This window comes from Aedes aegypti, chromosome 3, assembly GCF_002204515.2.
Source record: "Aedes aegypti strain LVP_AGWG chromosome 3, AaegL5.0 Primary Assembly, whole genome shotgun sequence".
In the NCBI taxonomy this organism is placed as follows: Eukaryota; Metazoa; Arthropoda; class Insecta; order Diptera; family Culicidae; genus Aedes; species Aedes aegypti.
This window is the reverse complement of record NC_035109.1, coordinates 372,774,246-372,794,863: the sequence shown is the minus strand read 5'-3', so window position 1 is coordinate 372,794,863 and position 20,618 is coordinate 372,774,246. Positions and strand designations below refer to the sequence as shown.

At 36.5% G+C, this 20,618-nt stretch overlaps 1 protein-coding gene across 8 annotated transcripts in view; it reads right to left on the bottom strand.

The window, feature by feature from the left end:
* LOC5576493 (atypical protein kinase C) overlaps nt 1-20,618 on the bottom strand; it is a 454,102-nt gene that overhangs the window by 159,734 nt on the left and 273,750 nt on the right. The window contains exon 1 of one of the 8 annotated variants that reach the window (XM_021851378.1): nt 10,384-10,921. The exons of the other annotated variants lie outside the window; for them this stretch is intronic. Within the exon in view, the coding sequence (XP_021707070.1) occupies nt 10,384-10,468 (85 nt within the window). The 5' untranslated portion in view covers nt 10,469-10,921. Of the gene's footprint in view, nt 1-10,383; nt 10,922-20,618 lie in introns of those variants that run through there. 8 annotated transcript variants of the gene reach the window in all.

The window sequence follows — 20,618 nt, the reverse complement described above, 5'->3', positions numbered from 1 at the left end:
AAACTTGTCAATGGTGTGCTATTCTTTTCTACCCAGAGTGAAAAGACATGATAGTTTCCACTGTCGGTCACGCCGTTTTCTCCACTGCCAGAAAAGGATAATAACGATTCTACTTATTTGAAGAAGCTAATCTCAAGTCCCACTGCATCGATTTGCAAATGTATCGCTATGATTACAAAGCGTTTTCAAAATGTGAGAACGTCTAGTTTTTGAGATATAGACTTTTAAAAATGCATTATTTATCTATTTCAATCATCTTGCATGCTAGTTTACCAGCTTGTATGTCGAAGTGAGATAGTCCGAAGTTTATTAGGCCGAATGGGTTATTAGACTGAAATTCGTTAGACCGAATGCATGTAAACTTAACAAGAACCAAAAATGTGTGCTTCTTTTATTATAGACTATTCTTGCTTCATTTTAACTCATTCGGCCTAGAGACACGTTCGACCTAGCGTATTTCAGCCTAATAACGTAGCACCCTTTCGTAGTTAAGAAGGTACTTTTCCAAACAAGTATTGTTTTTAGGACTGACATTTGATTGAATCGATGATCAATCGGGAAAATTTCAAACAACTATGTCTCATTCAAAAGTTGTTTAAGTCCTGAATTGCATGCTCGGTAGATTGAATTACCAAAATAAGAAATAAATAAATCATGGTTGAAGCTTCGTTTAAACATCATTAAAACTAGTATTTTATACAATTTATCTAAACTATCATTTAAAAATGGCCAAACCTTTAACGCGATTTTATACACAATAATTTAATCGACAAATTGCAACTCCTACAAAAATGTGTTATTTGGAAGACTTATATATAATTGTCCAAACTTTTGAATAAAAATAGTAACAAAAATATGTGTGGCCTACACTGAAAAAAGTCGATTTAAAACAGGCCTGCCCATCCTTTTTGACTTTTTGACATACATACAGTTTTTATTTGTTCCTCACAAATTTAGGATTTTTTAATCTAAGTAGCACCTCAATTACATAAACAACGTCCACAATTTTTATAGTCAAATAAGAATATAATCCCCTAAATAACTTTTTAATAGGATTTTTTTTTTTCAAATTCATGGAAATTTATTAGTAGGTATGTTCAGATTCCTTTTCCACAAAAAATCGTAGTTTTTGAACGACCCCAAATAACTTTTGCTCTCCCGTAACAAAATTTTACATTCGGAATTATTAAAAACTAAGAATCATTTTTAAAAATACTGAGTAATAGCAGTTTGAACGCTGATTAATAAATTGTGACTGGTGCGTATATTTCCCACAATTTATTGATCAAGTATTTTACTCAAAAATCATAGCCAAATCCGTATAAATAGGCATTTATCTCTCATAGCTATGTTTATTGAATCTGTAAATGTTGTCTGGAGCTCAATCTCCCACCAAAAATCTTTGAAACCAACTTTAAAACGTCGTGTCTAGCTAAGCGTCAATAGCCACACGGCTTACAAAGTTGGCCAAAAATACCGCCAAAATAGCTACAAAAAGAATTTAGTAATATTGTTGGTTCATACCGCGATCAGGAGCTATTTTACTGAGATCAAATCCCTTGAAATGGCTGAACACTATGTGTTGCTTATCAGTATAAATGATTCTGTGATGTTTTGTGATAAGTTTGATAATAATTTTGTCTTTTGAAATTAGCTGATTCAACTGCGTGGGGTGACTGTAAATGGTTGCCGCGTTCGCAATAATAATCCAATATGAGAAATTTGTACTATATTATATCTGATTGATCCATGTATCAACATTAAAATTCACATTAAACGCTTTGCTCGCGATACATATAAAGGCAAAAATCAGTCCGGCTGCACACATTTTTCGACTTAACTGCATATGTAGAGAAGAGTTTGATATATTAAACCCAATTTTTATATTTGGATCAATAAGATATAATACCAAACTTTCATTTAAGGTACAAATCTCTCAGATCGGGTTATTATTGCGAACGCGGCAATCATTTATGTCGAAAAAGAGCCAAAAAAGTTGGCCAGGCCTGCTTTAAAAACTAAATGGTCATTAAATTTTTCAATGAAATTTTTTCTCAAGAAATGTAATTCTGTTTACTCCATGCAACGCAAGATTGGCACTTTTAAGGAAAAACTTTTTTCTAATAAATTTTTTTCTTGTCCTAGGTGAAAATTTGTAGCGTGTCATTTTCAAACAAAATTAAACAAGTGAAATTCACAATCATCATAGAATTCAACGAAACTCAATAAGCGAGTCAATTTTGTCCAATCAGTTTCTATGAATTATCGAGAATTCCATACAAATCATGTCTCAACAGGAAACAATTGATTTTCAAAATACAAATTTGATTTAAAAACAATGGCCATTTTTTATTTTAACCGTCCATGCATCGCGATATGGGCACAAGGAAAAAAGTTCTGCTGATGAAATTTTGTTCTTGTCTTAAGTGATTTGTTTAAGCATCACAATCATCTCAGAATCCAATGAAATTCAATTTTGTCCATTTGTATAATCAGAGTCAATTTCATATAATCAGAGAAACTTAAAAGTAGATTGGAGTACCTTGTACCTTTTAATTCCGCCCCCTAATTAAGTGGCGGAATTAAAAGGTACAAGGTACTCCGATCTACTTTTAAGTTTCTCTATTGAGATTCTGCTCAGAGGATTCGAATACATTGGAAAGAGTTTGTGAAATCAGTTTTTTTTTTGAAAACCTTGAGACATTTTTTATATGAAATTCTCTAAATTTAAAAGAAACCTATTGGACCGCTTATTGAGTTTTATTGAATTGTCAAATGATTGAGACTTTAACTTGTTTAGTTTTGTTGAAAAATTACAAGCTAAACAATTTCATACAGAACAAGAAAAAGTTTTTGTTTGAAAAACTTTTTTGCCCTAAAAGTGCCCATCTTGCGATTTATGGACGGTTGGTCGTAAACATTATAACCTATCTTGAGACATCTTACTTGATACTTGATGGGCTACAATCCGCTACGTTGAATCTACGCCGAATGGATAATTCTTCTCCACTGGGCTCGGTCCTGAGCCAATCGCTTCCAGTCGCCCTGAACGTTAAGTGCCCTTAAGTCCTCTTCAACTGCAAAAAGCCAACGTGTGCGCGGCCTACCACGAAGCCGACGGCCTCGTCCGGGTTCTCTACTGAATATTATTTTTGCTTGTCGTTCTTCCGGCATTCGTACCACGTGACCAGCCCAACGCAGCCTGCCGTGTTTTATGAGCTTGATAATATCCACTTCTTTATATATTTGGTACAACTCATGATTCATGCGACGCCGCCAGATGCCATTTTCTTGTTTACCGCCGAGTATTGTTCGCAGCACTTTACGCTCAAAAACTCCAAACGCTTTCCGGTTGACCTCTTTTAACGTCCAGGATTCATGGCCGTATAGGGCAACCGGAAGGATAAGAGTCTTATATAGCGCGAATTTTGTTTTCGTCTGCAGGCTACGGGACTTAAGCTGGTTACGGAGCCCGTAAAAAGCCCTATTCGCAGCTGCAAGACGCCTTTTCACCTCGCGGGTAACATCATTATCGCAAGTCACTAAAGTACCAAGATACACAAATTCTTCCACTACTTCAAATTTTTCACCACCTAGCACCACTTCACTACCAACGTCACGATTGGAACCACGCTGTCTACCAGCGATCATATACTTAGTTTTGCTGGTGTTGACGGTAAGTCCAATCCTCGCTGTCTCCCTTTGAAAAGGCAAGAATGCCTCTTCTACGGCTCGACGATCAATTCCGATTATATCGATATCGTCCGCAAAACCCAGGAGCATATGCGACCGGGTGACGATGGTACCGCTTCTTTGCACGCCCGCTCTCCTTATAGCTCCTTCGAGAGCAATGTTGAACAAAAGATTCGAAAGCGCATCTCCTTGCTTCAATCCATCTAAGGTTACGAAGGAGGTTGAAGTCTCATCCGCAACCCGCACACTTGATTTCGATCCATTCAACGTTGCACGAATCAGTCTAATCAGTTTCGCCGGAAAACCGTGTTCTACCATTATCTGCCATAACTCATTTCTCTTTACTGAATCGTACGCCGCCTTGAAATCAATGAACAGATGATGTGTCTGCAAGTTGTATTCCCGGAACTTATCAAGGATTTGTCGCAAGGTAAACATTTGATCCGTCGTTGATCGGCCCTCACGAAAACCAGCTTGGTATTCGCTGATGAAGGACTCCTCCAGCGGTCTCAATCTGTTGAACAGAACACGTGACATTATTTTGTACGCCGAATTGAGGAGCGTTATTCCTCGGTAATTGGCGCACTCCAATCTGTGGCCCTTCTTATACAGAGGGCAGATGAGGCCCTCCAGCCAGCTAGCAGGCAATTCTTCTTCCTCCCATATCCTTAACAGAGTACGGTACAGCATTTCGTACAGCTGCTCACTACCGTACTTGAAAAGTTCGGCCGGGAGCTCGTCTTTTCCAGCAGCCTTACAGTTCTTCAACTCCTTAATCGCTCTTCTAACCTCATCTAGCGTCGGGGGCTCCACAGCTTGTCCATCGTTGCTGATGATTAGTCTGTACTCAGACGCGCTCGTGTCCTCTCCATTCAACAATTGCTCGAAGTGTTCTTTCCACCTGGCAGCCACCAAGATTTTGTCTGTCAGCAAGTTACCTTCGCGGTCATTGCACATGACGGGAGACGGCGCAGTTTTTCTCCGTACGCCATTGACAGTTTCGTAAAATCTCCGCATATCGTTTTGTTCGATGCTGTTTTGCGCCTCAGTAATGATGTCTTCTTCATACTGCCTTTTCTTTCTGCGGTGAATTCGTTTCTCGGCTGCTCTAGCTTCCTTGTACCGCTCTCTATTCTGCCGGGTACCAGACACTAACATCCGACTTCTGGCAACATTCTTCTCATCTGTCACATTCTGGCACTCCTCATCAAACCAACCGTTTCTGGGTCGTCTCTGAGCAGTACCTATCACCTCTCGCGCTGCTGTGCTCATCGCACCGTGGATAGACTCCCACAGATTGTTGAGGTTTTCGCCTACGTTGTATCCCCTTATCCGCTCATCAAGCTTCCGGCGGACATCATTTTTATTAAAAATGGCATTTTTTTAAATCAACTTCGAACTTTGATTTTTTTTCCAGTGTATACAAATGAGCCAATTTTTATATGGAATTCTCGATAATTTAAGATAAAACTGATTAGAAAAAATTGGCTCACTTTTTGAGTTTTATTGAATTCAGACATGATTGAGACTTCCACTTGCTTAATTTTGCTGGAAAACAACACGGCAAAACTAAGTAAAAAAATTAAGACAAGAAAATGTTTTTGTTAGACTTTTTTGCCTTTTAAGTGCCCATCTCGCGATTTCTAACCTATCTTGAGATAAAATTCCTGAAAATGGAAAATTACCATAAATTTCAAATCGACTTTAAATTTGAAAAATGAATTATTTTTAGTATAGGCTACAATTAAGATTTTTTTTTTCAGTATTTAAATTTGAAAATTGTCTACAAGTCATCCATATAACACTTTTTATAGGAGTTGCCATTTTTCGATTACATTATTTTGTAAAAACAAAAACGGGTAAACAAGTTTGGCCCTTTCAAAATGATAGTCTAGACAAATTTTGGAAGTATGCAAAAGCTATAACCCAGTGAATTTCGAGCTTTATCGGTCCACTGCTCGAGATTTGATAATGCAAAGTTTTGATGACAATTATAAGAATCAGACCAAAAATAAGGAAACTAGCATGGCGTCCCATGTTATCTCAAAAAGAGATTTGCTGTAAATTTTGCATATGTTTTTGAGTGTCTTATTTCATTGAAAACAATTGTATTGTTAAATTTGTACTTCCATTTCAACCGAATGATAATGATAATGTAACTTTTCAAACTAATTTGTCAATTATAGCAAATCACATTTCAGATAAGCCTTTCTTATTCTGATGAAGTAACCTAATAAACATCAAAACTTAGCTTGACTAATTACAAGTTTGCTATGGATTTTTACAAACTCTCTATAACACTTATTGAATGGAGGAATGATAAAAAATTTCAAAGCAATTGACATTATTTGAAAAGTCAAGCAAATTTAAAACATTTGAAAAGTCATAAAAACTTTAGAACAAAAGTAACGATTAAAGGTGATTGAAGGTATGGTAGATCATGCTAAAAGTTATTTACTGAAAATTATTGACTGAAGTTTACTGCCATGAATCGCAAGTCAATTCCATCGGCATTTTGTTTTCATTATATCTTCTAATGATCTTTCAGCTGCACTAACGAGAAATCACTTTTTGTTCAGTAAAATTAGGAAAAAAAACACCAAGTCGAATTGACCCACAATGAAAAGTAAACGCATGTCAGTCCCACTGCAGATTTCCGCATAGTGTAACACAGAAATGAACCGTTATTTGGTCATCTTTATATTTTTCTTGGAGAGGTAACGGAGTAAAATCAAAGTATGAAAGTTTCATTGAGATCGAAATATATTTTCTGGTGTATATTTTTTCCCATAGTCCAAACGGTCCACTACAAGTTCTTCATTGAACATTTTTCTCTAAAATAAACAGTTTTGGAGTTATATTTTTTCAAATAAGATGCAAGCACAAATTTATAGGTTATTTTCAAAAGTTATTCTCGAATCAAAATGATCGATCTATCTAGCATACCAAAAACATATTCAGAATGAAATCTAAATCGAAGATTTTCGAGCACAATTTAATTTTTTTTTCGACTCATTCTGGATGGAACTCACTCTTACCACTCCTTCTTCCTAACGATCCTTTTGGGCATCGGATCTTTTGGCATAATGATTGTAAGTGTATTAGCTCTTGACCCTTTTGGCCTAACGATCACTTCAGTCTACAAAACATATCTGTCTAAAGACCCTTTTAATCTGTAGGAACTTTCGATCCAACGATGGTTTCGGCCTAATGCCTGATTTTATCGAAGGATTATTTTTCGGGATAATAACTCATTTGATATTCCAATGCATTCGGCCTAGCGACCATTTCAGCCCAAATCTATTCGACCCAAACGCATTTGGCCTAATGGAATAACACTGTCACTGATAGTATCAGTAAGATAATGGTTTCTATCAGTAATAAAGGATAGAGTGATAGTATCTCTATCTCAAAAACTGATGATGATGATACTGTCACTAGAACAGCTCTCAATTAATAATGATAAAGATTCTATCATCAATAATTGATAAAATTATAACATGGGCATAGAAAATCAACAATATTCCAAATTAAGCCATCCAAGATGGCGGCCTCAGGAATGTGAGAATAGTTGGTAACCCATAAAATATGGATACTTTAGGAACGGGAACAAGGAGATGACGATAATCGATGTCCGACGCCATTTTGAAATTTATAATGGCGACTTCCGGTTTGGGAAAATCATTGGAAACCCATGCAACATGAGTATTTTTGAAACGAACACGACGAGAGGATGACGATAATCGATGTCCGAAGCCATTTTGAAATCCAAGATGGCGACCTTCGGTTTGAAGAAATCGTTGGAAACCCATGCAATATGGATAGTTTAAGAACGGACTCGACAAAGGGATGGCGAAAATCGATGTCCAACGCCATTTTGAAATCCAAGATGGCGACTTACGGTTGGGGAAAATCGGTGGAAACCCCTGGATTATGGGTATTTTCGGAATGGTCACGACAAGGGGATGACGAAAATCGCAGCCCGACGTCATTTTGAAATCCATGATTACGACCTCCGGTTGGGGAAAATCATTGGAAACCCATGCAACATGAGTATTTTCGAAACGAGCACGACAAGGAGATGATTAAAATCTACCGACGCCGTTTTTTAATTCAAGATGGCGGTTCCGACGGTTGGAGAAAATCGTTGAAAACCTATGCAATATGGGTATTTTAGGAATGGGAACGACGTGGAGATGACGAAAACCGATGTCCGACGCATTTTGAAATCCAAGATTGAGACCTCCGGTTGGGAAAAATTGTTGGAAGACCGTTTCCGTTTAGGACATCTTCATGAGATATAGCAATAATTTCTCCAGAGATATCTACACTGATATATTAGGATTTCCACCAGAATTGTCGTGCAGTTTGTCCAAGAATCCAACCAAGAATGTCTTAGAGGATACCTTTGATTTTTTTTCGGTGATTAATTTGGGAGATTACACCAGAATGATCTCAAAGAATTATTCCAGGATTTTTTCCAGGGATGCCTCCAAGGAAACGTCAAGAATATATTTAAGAGATTATCGAAGAAATCCCTTGAAAAAGAATAAGGCAATTATTGATTAATCAAGCAAAGCTAAATTAAATAATCAATCGTATCCCCTGATAAATTCTTGCATGATTTTCTAGACGTATATCCTTAAAAACGTTGAACAGAATCCCTGTAGGAACTTTTGTAGAAATGGTTGTAATAATTGCTGTAGTATTTGCTGGTGCGAAATCTCAAATAAAATTGAGAAAAATCCATGAAAGTCTTGCCTGGAGAATTACTCCAGTATTGAATCGATCAACTGTAGGAAAAAAAAACGTGGATGAAATGTGGGAAACATTTTTTAAAAAATTCCTAGATGTACTTCTGAAGGAACCTTCTGATGAGTAACAGGCAGAATTTCTAGGAGAGTTCCTGAAAGAATTCCTCATATGTTTTTAGGTATAATACCTGAACAAATTGTGCAGCACTGAGATGGCACATGCATGAAATCAAGAAGGAGTTCGTATTAAAATGGCTAAAGAAATAACCGAAAAAAATCTTGAGAAATTCTTGTAGGAGTTTCTGGAAAAAAAAACTGCAATGAATTTCTTCAAACAGACGTTAAAACACTGAAAATCGATGAGCCTAAGCTTTTATATTATTTGAAATTAGAAATTTTAAATATAATGCAATGAACAGTAGACAATATTTGAATTCCGAAAGTTAACACAACAAAAAGTTGTAAAAAATCGATCAATTCGCCCCCGGATTGCGGTACCAAAAATAATCATAAAACATCCAAACTTCAAACTTTAGCAGCGAAATAAAACTGTACCAACGAAATCCAATGACAACCCATCAAAACTCCGCATCTCATCTGCAATCAACTCCAAGCTGGAAATCGATCGCTCGTTTACTGCAAAAAAAAACCTACAAACTCCACCCAGCAGTGTTTCCAGCGATAATGCAATTATCGTCTAGCAGTAATCAAACTCATGCACCACGTCGGGATCCTGTTTACGCTCGGCAAAGCTGCTAGACGTGCGTCGAAAACTTTTGCAATATAATTAAAAATTGTGAAACGGTGGCCCCCCTCTCCCTCTCTCCCTTGTAAATATAATCAGCAACAAAAACAAACAACTTTTCCACCATCAGCATCACCACCACCAACGATTACACCCATTACACTGGGGAACAATCAATGATCAAAATATCGCTGCTCACTTCATTTAGGGTTGCTGAATTCATTGACGTTTTGAGATATTAGCTGCTGAAAATGCATTATTTAACAATTTCAGTCAACTTGCATGCAAGTTTACCAGCTTGTATGATGATTCATTTGCTTAATTTACACGAGTAGAAAGCAGAATGATCATGGCTCATGATATCATGAAAATGGCTCGTCAATCATGATAATGGCTCATGATATCATGATTATGGCATGATATCATGATTGTAGTTCATGATATCATGGTCATATCATGAATATGGCTCGTCATATCATGATTTGGACTCATGATATCATAATTTTTATTCTGATTACTCGGAATCATGAATCAAATGACTCACGCCATCCGTTCATGATCGACAGTATGAAAAAAATACAGAAAAAAAGTCCAGTACGAGATTTGAACCAAGACCTTCTGATTGAGAGCCACGAATTCTACCATACAACCACCTCATCGTGTTGGTACAGATGAGTAGATAGAAAGCGAATAATCATGATTATGATTACAAAAATCATGATTTATCGTCATGATATCATGACCTCACCAATTTATGAATTTCATGGCTTATAAATCATGATTTAAGTATCAGATTTTTATCGATGTACCAAAGAATTCAAACTTAACGTGTTAAAGAATACTTTTCAACAAAGTTTATGATATGTTCGATGCTCAAGTTATGTTTTGATGTTTCAGAAAAGTATTGTATTTTGTCATATGAAAAAAAAGATTTTTTTATTTTAATTCCTATTCTGCATGCTTGGAGGATTAGCTCACTAAAAAGTTTTTAAAATCATATGTAGTTTAAATTGCATGTGAGCCGTAATTAAATCAGTTTTCATATAACTTTGCAAAGCTCTTGCTTAAAATTATGACATGTTGGAATAATTCTGAAAACGGCAACAGAGCCAGCAACCCCAAATTTACTAAAGCTACATAATTTGGTCCCAGAAAAAACTCAAAAATGTCATTTTTGTTACACTATGTTACCGATTGGTCCACCTCCGGAGGCAACTGCGGCAACATATGGCGGCGTGGAGAATAATCCACTATCCACAAAGTCCATCATCCACATTTTGGCTTTCCGTGGGGCACTGGCAGGAGCAGCAGCAGCAGCAAACAGGAGGAAAGTTTATAATCAGCTCCCAGGACTCCCAGGACTTTGTTCACATCACCAACCTACACACACACATACACACACACCCTTGGCAGCGAGGACGCATCATTTCACATTTTGAACCTTTACACTAGGGGTTAATCTCTTTGAACAGGAGTAACTTTTTTTTCTGCCCGCACTCGAACGATTACATCGCCATCTGTGGCGAAACGGGTCTCACGGGGATGAGTTCACTCTTCTGGAAGCTGACACTGTCTGTTGATTTTCATGAAGGAACGACACGCTTTCAGTTATAGAACTCGTTGATTCAATTTTTATAGCAAAATAGGCTTTTTTCATAAGTTAGGCTAGGTTCTGGATAGATCAAAGACGCGGGGTCTTGTCATCTTCGATTGTTATTGAAAATATCCATGAACTAACGTACAATATGAGCTGAATCAATTAAAAACCTCATTTTTGGTAAAATTACATTGTTTGGTATGTACCTTTACACATTTTCAATATTATTCATCTACCATCTATGAAACAACGTAATAGAACCAAATACATTAGAATACTAAAACGCTACACTTGCATTAAAAGGAAATAATTACGATTCAAAGCTTTTGATGATTCATAACTCTGTATCAACAGTTCCAAACTCATACATAAAATACCGAATAGCTGTTGTTTTAACTTGAATCAACGTAAATTCGCAATCGCAACTTCAAAGCACTACAAATTGCACTGTAAACTTTCAAGCGTCGAATCACTCGCGATTTTTCCCGTTCCTCTTTGTTATCGCAACGAATAATCTATCTTCCGGCGGCGAATAAAACTACAACCAACTGTGCTTCAGAAAAAAAAACTAGCCCGAAAAACTCCGACAACGATTACGAGGACTTTGCACCACTGAAACCACGACCCGACCTAAGCCGCCGTATTAGGATTCATTGCCAGCACACAAAAATAAATAGACAACAAGAGGATTGTCGATTTCGAAACCATTTTTCATCCATTATCAACAGCTGCACCGGAACGGAATGAATATATGAAGCACCCATACAAGCGAACGATACCGTGTGAAAAACTCCGGAGGGATTCGAAAATTATCAACTTTGGTGGTTACCAGCGGACTACGCCAGCTATACCGACGCACGATAACAACTGAAACCGTGAGTCAGTTGTTGCGAGTAGAAAATAAACCTCACTTGGATCGTATTAGACATAATGTTGTTATTCGCTTTTTGGCACATTTAATAGATAGTGAAAATATAAGATAAGCACGTCATTTCGGATTCGATTTCAAATGAATAACGATTTCGCTTTCGATTCGATTTCGATTCGATTTCGATTCGATTTCGATTCGATTTCGATTCGATTTCGATTCGATTTCGATTCGATTTCGATTCGATTTCGATTCGATTTCGATTCGATTTCGATTCGATTTCGATTCGATTTGATTCGATTTCGATTCGATTTCGATTCGATTTCGATTCGATTTCGATTCGATTTCGATTCGATTTCGATTCGATTTCGATTCGATTTCGATTCGATTTCGATTCGATTTCGATTCGATTTCGATTCGATTTCGATTCGATTTCGATTCGATTTCGATTCGATTTCGATTCGATTTCGATTCGATTTCGATTCGATTTCGATTCGATTTCGATTCGATTTCGATTCGATTTCGATTCGATTTCGATTCGATTTCGATTCGATTTCGATTCGATTTCGATTCGATTTCGATTCGATTTCGATTCGATTTCGATTCGATTTCGATTCGATTTCGATTCGATTTCGATTCGATTTCGATTCGATTTCGATTCGATTTCGATCGATTCGATTTCGATTCGATTTCGATTCGATTTCGATTCGATTTCGATTCGATTCGATTCGATTTCGATTCGATTTCGATTCGATTTCGATTCGATTTCGATTCGATTTCGATTCGATTTCGATTCGATTTCGATTCGATTTCGATTCGATTTCGATTCGATTTCGATTCGATTTCGATTCGATTTCGATTCGATTTCGATTCGATTTCGATTCGATTTCGATTCGATTTCGATTCCGATTTCGATTCGATTTCGATTTCGATCGATTTCGATTCGATTTCGATTCGATTTCGATTCGATTTCGATTCGATTTCGATTCGATTTCGATTCGATTTCGATTCGATTTCGATTCGATTTCGATTCGATTCGATTCGATTTCGATTCGATTTCGATTCGATTTCGATTCGATTTCGATTCGATTTCGATTCGATTTCGATTCGATTTCGATTCGATTTCGATTCGATTTCGATTCGATTTCGATTCGATTTCGATTCGATTTCGATTCGATTTCGATTCGATTTCGATTCGATTTCGATTCGATTTCGATTTCGATTCGATTTCGATTCGATTTCGATTCGATTTCGATTCGATTTCGATTCGATTTCGATTCGATTTCGATTCGATTTCGATTCGATTTCGATTCGATTTCGATTCGATTTCGATTCGATTTCGATTCGATTTCGATTCGATTTCGATTCGATTTCGATTCGATTCGATTCGATTTCGATTCGATTTCGATTCGATTTCGATTCGATTTCGATTCGATTTCGATTCGATTTCGATTCGATTTCGATTCGATTTCGATTCGATTTCGATTCGATTTCGATTCGATTTCGATTTCGATTCGATTCGATTCGATTTCGATTCGATTTCGATTCGATTTCGATTCGATTTCGATTCGATTTCGATTCGATTTCGATTCGATTTCGATTCGATTTCGATTCGATTTCGATTCGATTTCGATTCGATTTCGATTCGATTTCGATTCGATTTCGATTCGATTTCGATTCGATTTCGATTCGATTTCGATTCGATTTCGATTCGATTTCGATTCGATTTCGATTCGATTTCGATTCGATTTCGATTCGATTTCGATTCGATTTCGATTCGATTTCGATTCGATTTCGATTCGATTTCGATTCGATTTCGATTCGATTTCGATTCGATTTCGATTCGATTTCGATTCGATTTCGATTCGATTTCGATTCGATTTCGATTCGATTTCGATTCGATTTCGATTCGATTTCGATTCGATTTCGATTCGATTTCGATTCGATTTCGATTCGATTCGATTTCGATTCGATTTCGATTCGATTTCGATTCGATTTCGATTCGATTTCGATTCGATTTCGATTCGATTTCGATTCGATTTCGATTCGATTTCGATTCGATTTCGATTCGATTTCGATTCGATTTCGATTCGATTTCGATTCGATTTCGATTCGATTTCGATTCGATTTCGATTCGATTTCGATTCGATTTCGATTCGATTTCGATTCGATTTCGATTCGATTTCGATTCGATTTCGATTCGATTTCGATTCGATTTCGATTCGATTTCGATTCGATTTCGATTCGATTTCGATTCGATTTCGATTCGATTTCGATTCGATTTCGATTCGATTTCGATTCGATTTCGATTCGATTTCGATTCGATTTCGATTCGATTTCGATTCGATTTCGATTCGATTTCGATTCGATTTCGATTCGATTTCGATTCGATTTCGATTCGATTTCGATTCGATTTCGATTCGATTTCGATTCGATTCGATTTCGATTCGATTTCGATTCGATTCGATTCGATTCGATTTCGATTCGATTTCGATTCGATTTCGATTCGATTTCGATTCGATTTCGATTCGATTTCGATTCGATTTCGATTCGATTTCGATTCGATTTCGATTCGATTTCGATTCGATTTCGATTCGATTTCGATTCGATTTCGATTCGATTTCGATTCGATTTCGATTCGATTTCGATTCGATTTCGATTCGATTTCGATTCGATTTCGATTCGATTTCGATTCGATTTCGATTCGATTTCGATTCGATTTCGATTCGATTTCGATTCGATTTCGATTCGATTTCGATTCGATTTCGATTCGATTTCGATTCGATTTCGATTCGATTTCGATTCGATTTCGATTCGATTTCGATTCGATTTCGATTCGATTTCGATTCGATTTCGATTCGATTTCGATTCGATTTCGATTCGATTTCGATTCGATTTCGATTCGATTTCGATTCGATTTCGATTCGATTTCGATTCGATTTCGATTCGATTTCGATTCGATTTCGATTCGATTTCGATTCGATTTCGATTCGATTCGATTCGATTTCGATTCGATTTCGATTCGATTCGATTCGATTCGATTTCGATTCGATTTCGATTCGATTTCGATTCGATTTCGATTCGATTTCGATTCGATTTCGATTCGATTTCGATTCGATTTCGATTCGATGTCGATTCGGAACCTATATTCTGTGCCATCATTTCAACAAAATTTCGTTTTACAGGTATTCGTGTGAACTTCTCGTTGCACTTATTCCAGTAACACCATCACAGAGCTCTTATCAGACCGCGCCGTCACCAGGAAAGACGCGCCTATCTTCTATCACCTGATAAGCAATGTGTGAAATCAACCTTCTCCGCTATCGTCTATGTTTGTGCGGTTATTTAATTGGATAACCCACTTTCCTGGACGCAGTGAACTTCAACGCAAGTACAAATGTTGGGGTGATGTTGCAAACGAATCGATTCCTTATCAGTTGCGCACGTTCACTTTTATACCGTCTGGTACGATAACAAAATAAAAAATCAAAGATTTAGTAAACTGAACTTTCTCAAAATCATAAAAACGTCGTATAGCCGAAGGCCCCTTTTTGATTTTTAAGCAATGTGAATCAGCTTAGATGTTCGATAAGCTTCTAACGATTTTGGGCCATCAAGGCATAATAGACCCGCATCAAGCAGGGTATCCTTATAAAAAGCTGCAATCCTGTATTGCAATGATGCTGATCAGAGCTCCACGAAAAAAAGGATCACAAATCATGAAATTTTCCCGCATTATAATGCCTGTTGGATTCCATGTCAAATTATTTTTTATGCCGATGCGCATGAAATGGTCACTTTACCGCAAGGGAACGCACCCAGCATTCGACCATTTGATAGATTTATGGTCATTATTAAGCGGAAATTTTTGCGGAATATGATGAAAAAATGTACTTATTTGCGGATTTAGTTTCAGAGATTCCGAAAGCAATCAAACACATTGATATATTGATATTTAGTATAATGCCTCTTTCTACTCATTGCAATACTCATAGACTTGAAGAACCATATTCCAGCAAACTACCTTTAGAATAGATCAAAAGAATATTTTTGGATGAAGAATCTTTGATTAACCTTCGGGCTTTCGCGCTGTTGTACTTTGTACAGCAGTTGGGATTTATATGCTGTCATTTTGCAACAAAGATATCTATCGACACCAAACCAAAATGTATTTCTCAAGAATCTTCTTAAGAACAATAGTCGACAGTTTTTATTTACAGTATGTTCCTTTATAATACGGTAGAATCAACAAATTTATATGGCAGTCGCAAAATAATGAACGCACTATGTACGGTTCGAGGAAACCACGGTTTGAAATCGTCATATATCGAAATCCAGATAATATAGAAACTTGGGGTCTTTAGTAAAGTTGTTCTGGAGGTGAAGCGCTATCTGATGGTACCTCATTTAATTCGAAATTTAACCGCTAGGTGGCACTAGTGGGCATGGAAGTTTTACTTTTGTTCTGCAGATTTTTCAGGATTCTGACCATTTAGAAGGATGTCGTCTTCGGCAAAGTTGTTTAGTAAGTTAAGGACTACCATTTTTCGAGCTAGTTGATTCAAAATTTTGCCACTAGGCGGCGCTAGTGAGCATGAAACTTTTGTTTGCAGATATCACAGGAGCCTGACCACTTAGAAAGATGGTGTCTTCGGCAAAGTAGTTTGGTAGCTCAAGGGCTATCATTATTTGAGCCAAGAAATACGATATTTTGCCATCAGGCGGCGCTAGTGAGCATGAAATTTTTGTTTTGCGGATACTGCAGGATCATGACTTTTTAGACAGACACCTTTGGCAAAGTTGTTCAGAAGCTCAGGGACTATCATTATTTTAATAAATCTCTAACTTTAAGGATTAAACAAAGAAAGAATTTGAGCTACTGAACAACTCTGCCGAAGACACCATCTTTCTAAGTGATCAGGCTCCTGAGATCGGTTTTTCCGGTATAATTTTCAAGATTGGCACGCAAAAGGATGACTCCTTGATCGATTTTTTAATTGAATATACTAAAAAAAATCTGCTTCAGCTTTCCATCGGTATTTTTGGTAATTTTTCTACCAAATGGGATATGTAATATTATTGGCTTGTTTTTCTAAAAAGATTTGCTTGTTTTTAAGCTCTCGTAGAATTAGTATAGAATGAAAAATTTCTGTAAAAATTCAAGTCGATTTTTTTTTCAAAACTAGGTTTTTATCCCTTAAGCCCCTTTACTTTTAACCCCTTCACTTGTGCCAATAGGACGGTTTCTACTCTTAACACTTTTGATTCACTTTGACAGGGGTTTGTTTTAAAAACTATCAAGTCCATATTTACCAATAACTAGCTGTCCGGCAAACATTGTATTGTCCAGTAGGCCGTACCGTGGTGAATCAAAATCCGGACGGTACCAATATCCGGACACTATGGTAATGTTCAATAATTTAAGCTAGATTTGAATGCTTATATGCTTGGATTTCAATAACAATCCAAACAGATTAGTTGTTCCTAATAGACGTCATTTCATCGCGGTCCATGTAAATTCAAGTTCGAAAATCTATGTACGCACAAGTCAAAGCACAAACAACGATTTGTTGAAGAATCTTTTTTTTGCAGTGTATTGTACATACTAGTTTATATAAAGCTTTTTTGAATGTTCTGTAACAGCTTTGTTGAAGATTGTGATGTAAAAATGTGTTTTATGGTGTGAGACTGTCTGAGAGACTGAGAGACTGTCCGGGATTCTGAGTTAGTGGTTCAAATCCGGACATAATTTAGAAGGCCTGATTTTAAATAATGAAGGTGATTTTTTTGGGAAAATAGAGAAAAATTGTAAAGAAAAAATATATGAAAAGTAATGTGAGTTATCAGAATACGATTAAATGTGAGATAAATTGAGTAAATCTTTCGTGATTGACACTCAAGCCTCGTGTTCTTTTGTTCGAGCTGCATGCGCCCGAGTTCAGGTAACCAAAACATTAATATTACTTACGTGCAAAATTGTAAGCAAAATATGTACATCGATTCGGTCAAAGAGTGATATTTTATAGAGTTTTACATGATTTTCATAGGCTATATTCAAATAAATCATGTTTTACCACAGATGTCCGGATTGAGTGCTTCGTGAAGCCCAAGCGGGACAGTTCGATTTTTGCATCGTCTGAGAGGTTTAGTTCTCGGGTTCGCGCGTGTTTTCGCCAACGGAAAACTTCTTTTTTTCTTGTTTACACACGTCTTGCTGGGTAGGTATTTGGGAATGCCCAAGAAATACGGTTTGTTTTCGGGACGCCAAGAAGTTTTTCTGTTCGCACTGTGTGAGTGCGAAGAGATATTTGTGTTGAGTTCGTTTCATGCTTATGATAACACATTTTTTCTTGAAAGCGTAACTTTTATGTAATATCGAAACAAACTTTGTATGGTTCGTCACTATAAGTGTCGGCATTATGCTTGTTTTATACAATTTCAATATACATATATTTTTCTCTTTTTGATATTATTAAAATATATTTTGAATTGTTCGACATTGTGAATGTTGATGTATTTTTTGAAACTTCTACCATCTCGAGACAAAAATGCACAGTAATACTCAAATGTAATTTTCAAGCAAACTATGTATGGTTCGTCACTACAAGTGTCGACATCACTCCTGTTTCATATGATTTAAAATATATACATATAATTCTCAGTTTTCGCTATTAATAAAAACTTCTTTTGAATTGTTCGACATTATAGATGTTGACGAATTTTTTTGAAATCTTCTACCAAAAACTTCTCGAGACAAGAATACAAAACTAGCTTTAAATATAAGTCGTATATTTCCCCCCTTGTCCATGGATCGCATCACCGACCAAAGGTGACTCCCAGATCTTTTCCTCCCTCATCAATAAACACTCTTCCCGTGGTGATTGTGGAGATGCAGAGGTATTCTCGGTCTCTAGAAGCAACAATCATTACACCCTAACATTCCTTCGCCATCCCAACTGACTGTAAGGACTTGGCCGGCGCCGTTATTGATCAATAATTTTAGATCTGCTAAAATTGCACTTCGAGAGTAAGCGGAAACTCCCATCCCTTATTCATTTGGATCGTAGTGCAATACTTACCAGTTCCGATCAATCACGGAATAGCAACATTGACATGTACAGTCAGTCTATGCTATGCTATGCTATGCATGCTTTTACCACAGATGTCCGGATTTCGATCCAGCGATGTTCGGATTTGAAAACATCTCTTGTACCCGGTGTCCGGATTTAAAGACAGAGTAAGCATCAAGATTTTAATAATTTTCTTGCAAAAATCGTAATTATTACCGGATATTTTTTCACTTTTTTGAAGATCTGTTTTGTATGAATGTTTTTAACCATAATATTTGAAGAATATTCCAACAAAACATACCTTAATTAGAATTTGAACAAGTGTGTCGTCTTAAGCGTCCGGGTATTGATTCATCACGGTAGAGGATTCAAAAAAAAAAATCTCGATATTTATGTCAAATTTGCATTTTTTATTTTCGCAACTTTCTCGGAGGATTTTCAATAATACTATTCTACAGTCCGCACAAACACGTCGGAGCCCTTGAGGAAAACAAAAGTGAAAGAATTTTTCAAATCGGTCGTTCCGTACTCAAGCCAACTCGTGCCATACAAACACCATTCCATTTTAATTTATATAGAAGATAGATAAATAGATCCATATGCCCCTATTGTGCTCCTTACTTCCTTATTTGAAAGTTTTTTAATTCTTAATCTTTCGATGTTGTTCAAAACAATTTTCCCGGTGGCCATCTCAAATTCCCGGTTTTTCCCATCTTTTTCTCGATGGATTCAAATTCCCGTATTTTTCCCACTTTTCCCGTTTTTCCCGGTTCGGTGGCCACCCTGATTTTATTTCTGATTCACAATATTCAAGTCGAATATTCAGCAAAGTTGAAGTTGGTGATAAGTTTCGATGTGTTCAGAGATGCGTTTGCTTTCGACGCTGACAACACTGGTGTATGGTCTAAATTCTAAAACGTCACCCAACAGTGGGGGTTTCAAGCGTTTCATAGAGGCTTTCAAGGGTTTGTGATCTTCTGAAAACCTCTAGAAATTTACTGCAAATTTTCTCAGACTATTTTTTTATTGCTGTGTGCATTTGAAATGCAAATATCAAATGCGGAAACACCAAATGCGGTAAGATTTTTCACAAGAAATGCGATGTCAATGATAGCTTTTCTTGCTAGGGCGGCGGTGATTTTTATAATCGTTGCTAGGTGTCCTTCGATTGTTTTGTGTTTTCGCATTCGGAGGACGTTTAGTCAAGGTTTGCATCTCAAATGCAAACAGAAATATTGTTTTATTAAGAACACTATCCACTAGGGTGCGGCTTATTCCTCAAATGTTCTCAAAACCAAACATTCATGTGATCTCCTGAATTCAAATCACATTAAAAGAGAAATCTCAAAATCTGAGCCAAAAATATAAACATTTAGAGGTGGCGCAAGCGTCTTGAAGGTGAATTTTCAAGTTATAAAAAATAACCTTTAGTGAAGTACACATAACTTTGTCATTTTTCAACCGATTTTAAAACTTTTAGCACCATTATTTTTCAAATTAAAATTATAAAAAAATTTCACATGCTTTTGAAGCTAATTCAATTGTTTTCAAACCTTTCATACATCACATTTTACACAAAAAAATGTCCTGATCAGCGAAAACTGCACAAAAACATGATTTGTTAACGTAAAATGCCAGTTTTTTTTTTTCAAATTCATGCTAGTTAAATATTATCTATAAAGGTGAAACTGGTTTTTCTCATTTGTTAAACCTTTGGGAACGACTTTGCAATAATTTTTAAATAATTTTGAAATTAAACAAATAGGTTTGCATATGTTGAAAAATATATGCACTATTCAACTCATAATTAAGACAAGATACTTTATAAATTTAAGTTTAATGAAAAAAAAATGCAATTTCCAGCGGAAAAACTTAAAAAATCCAAAGAAAT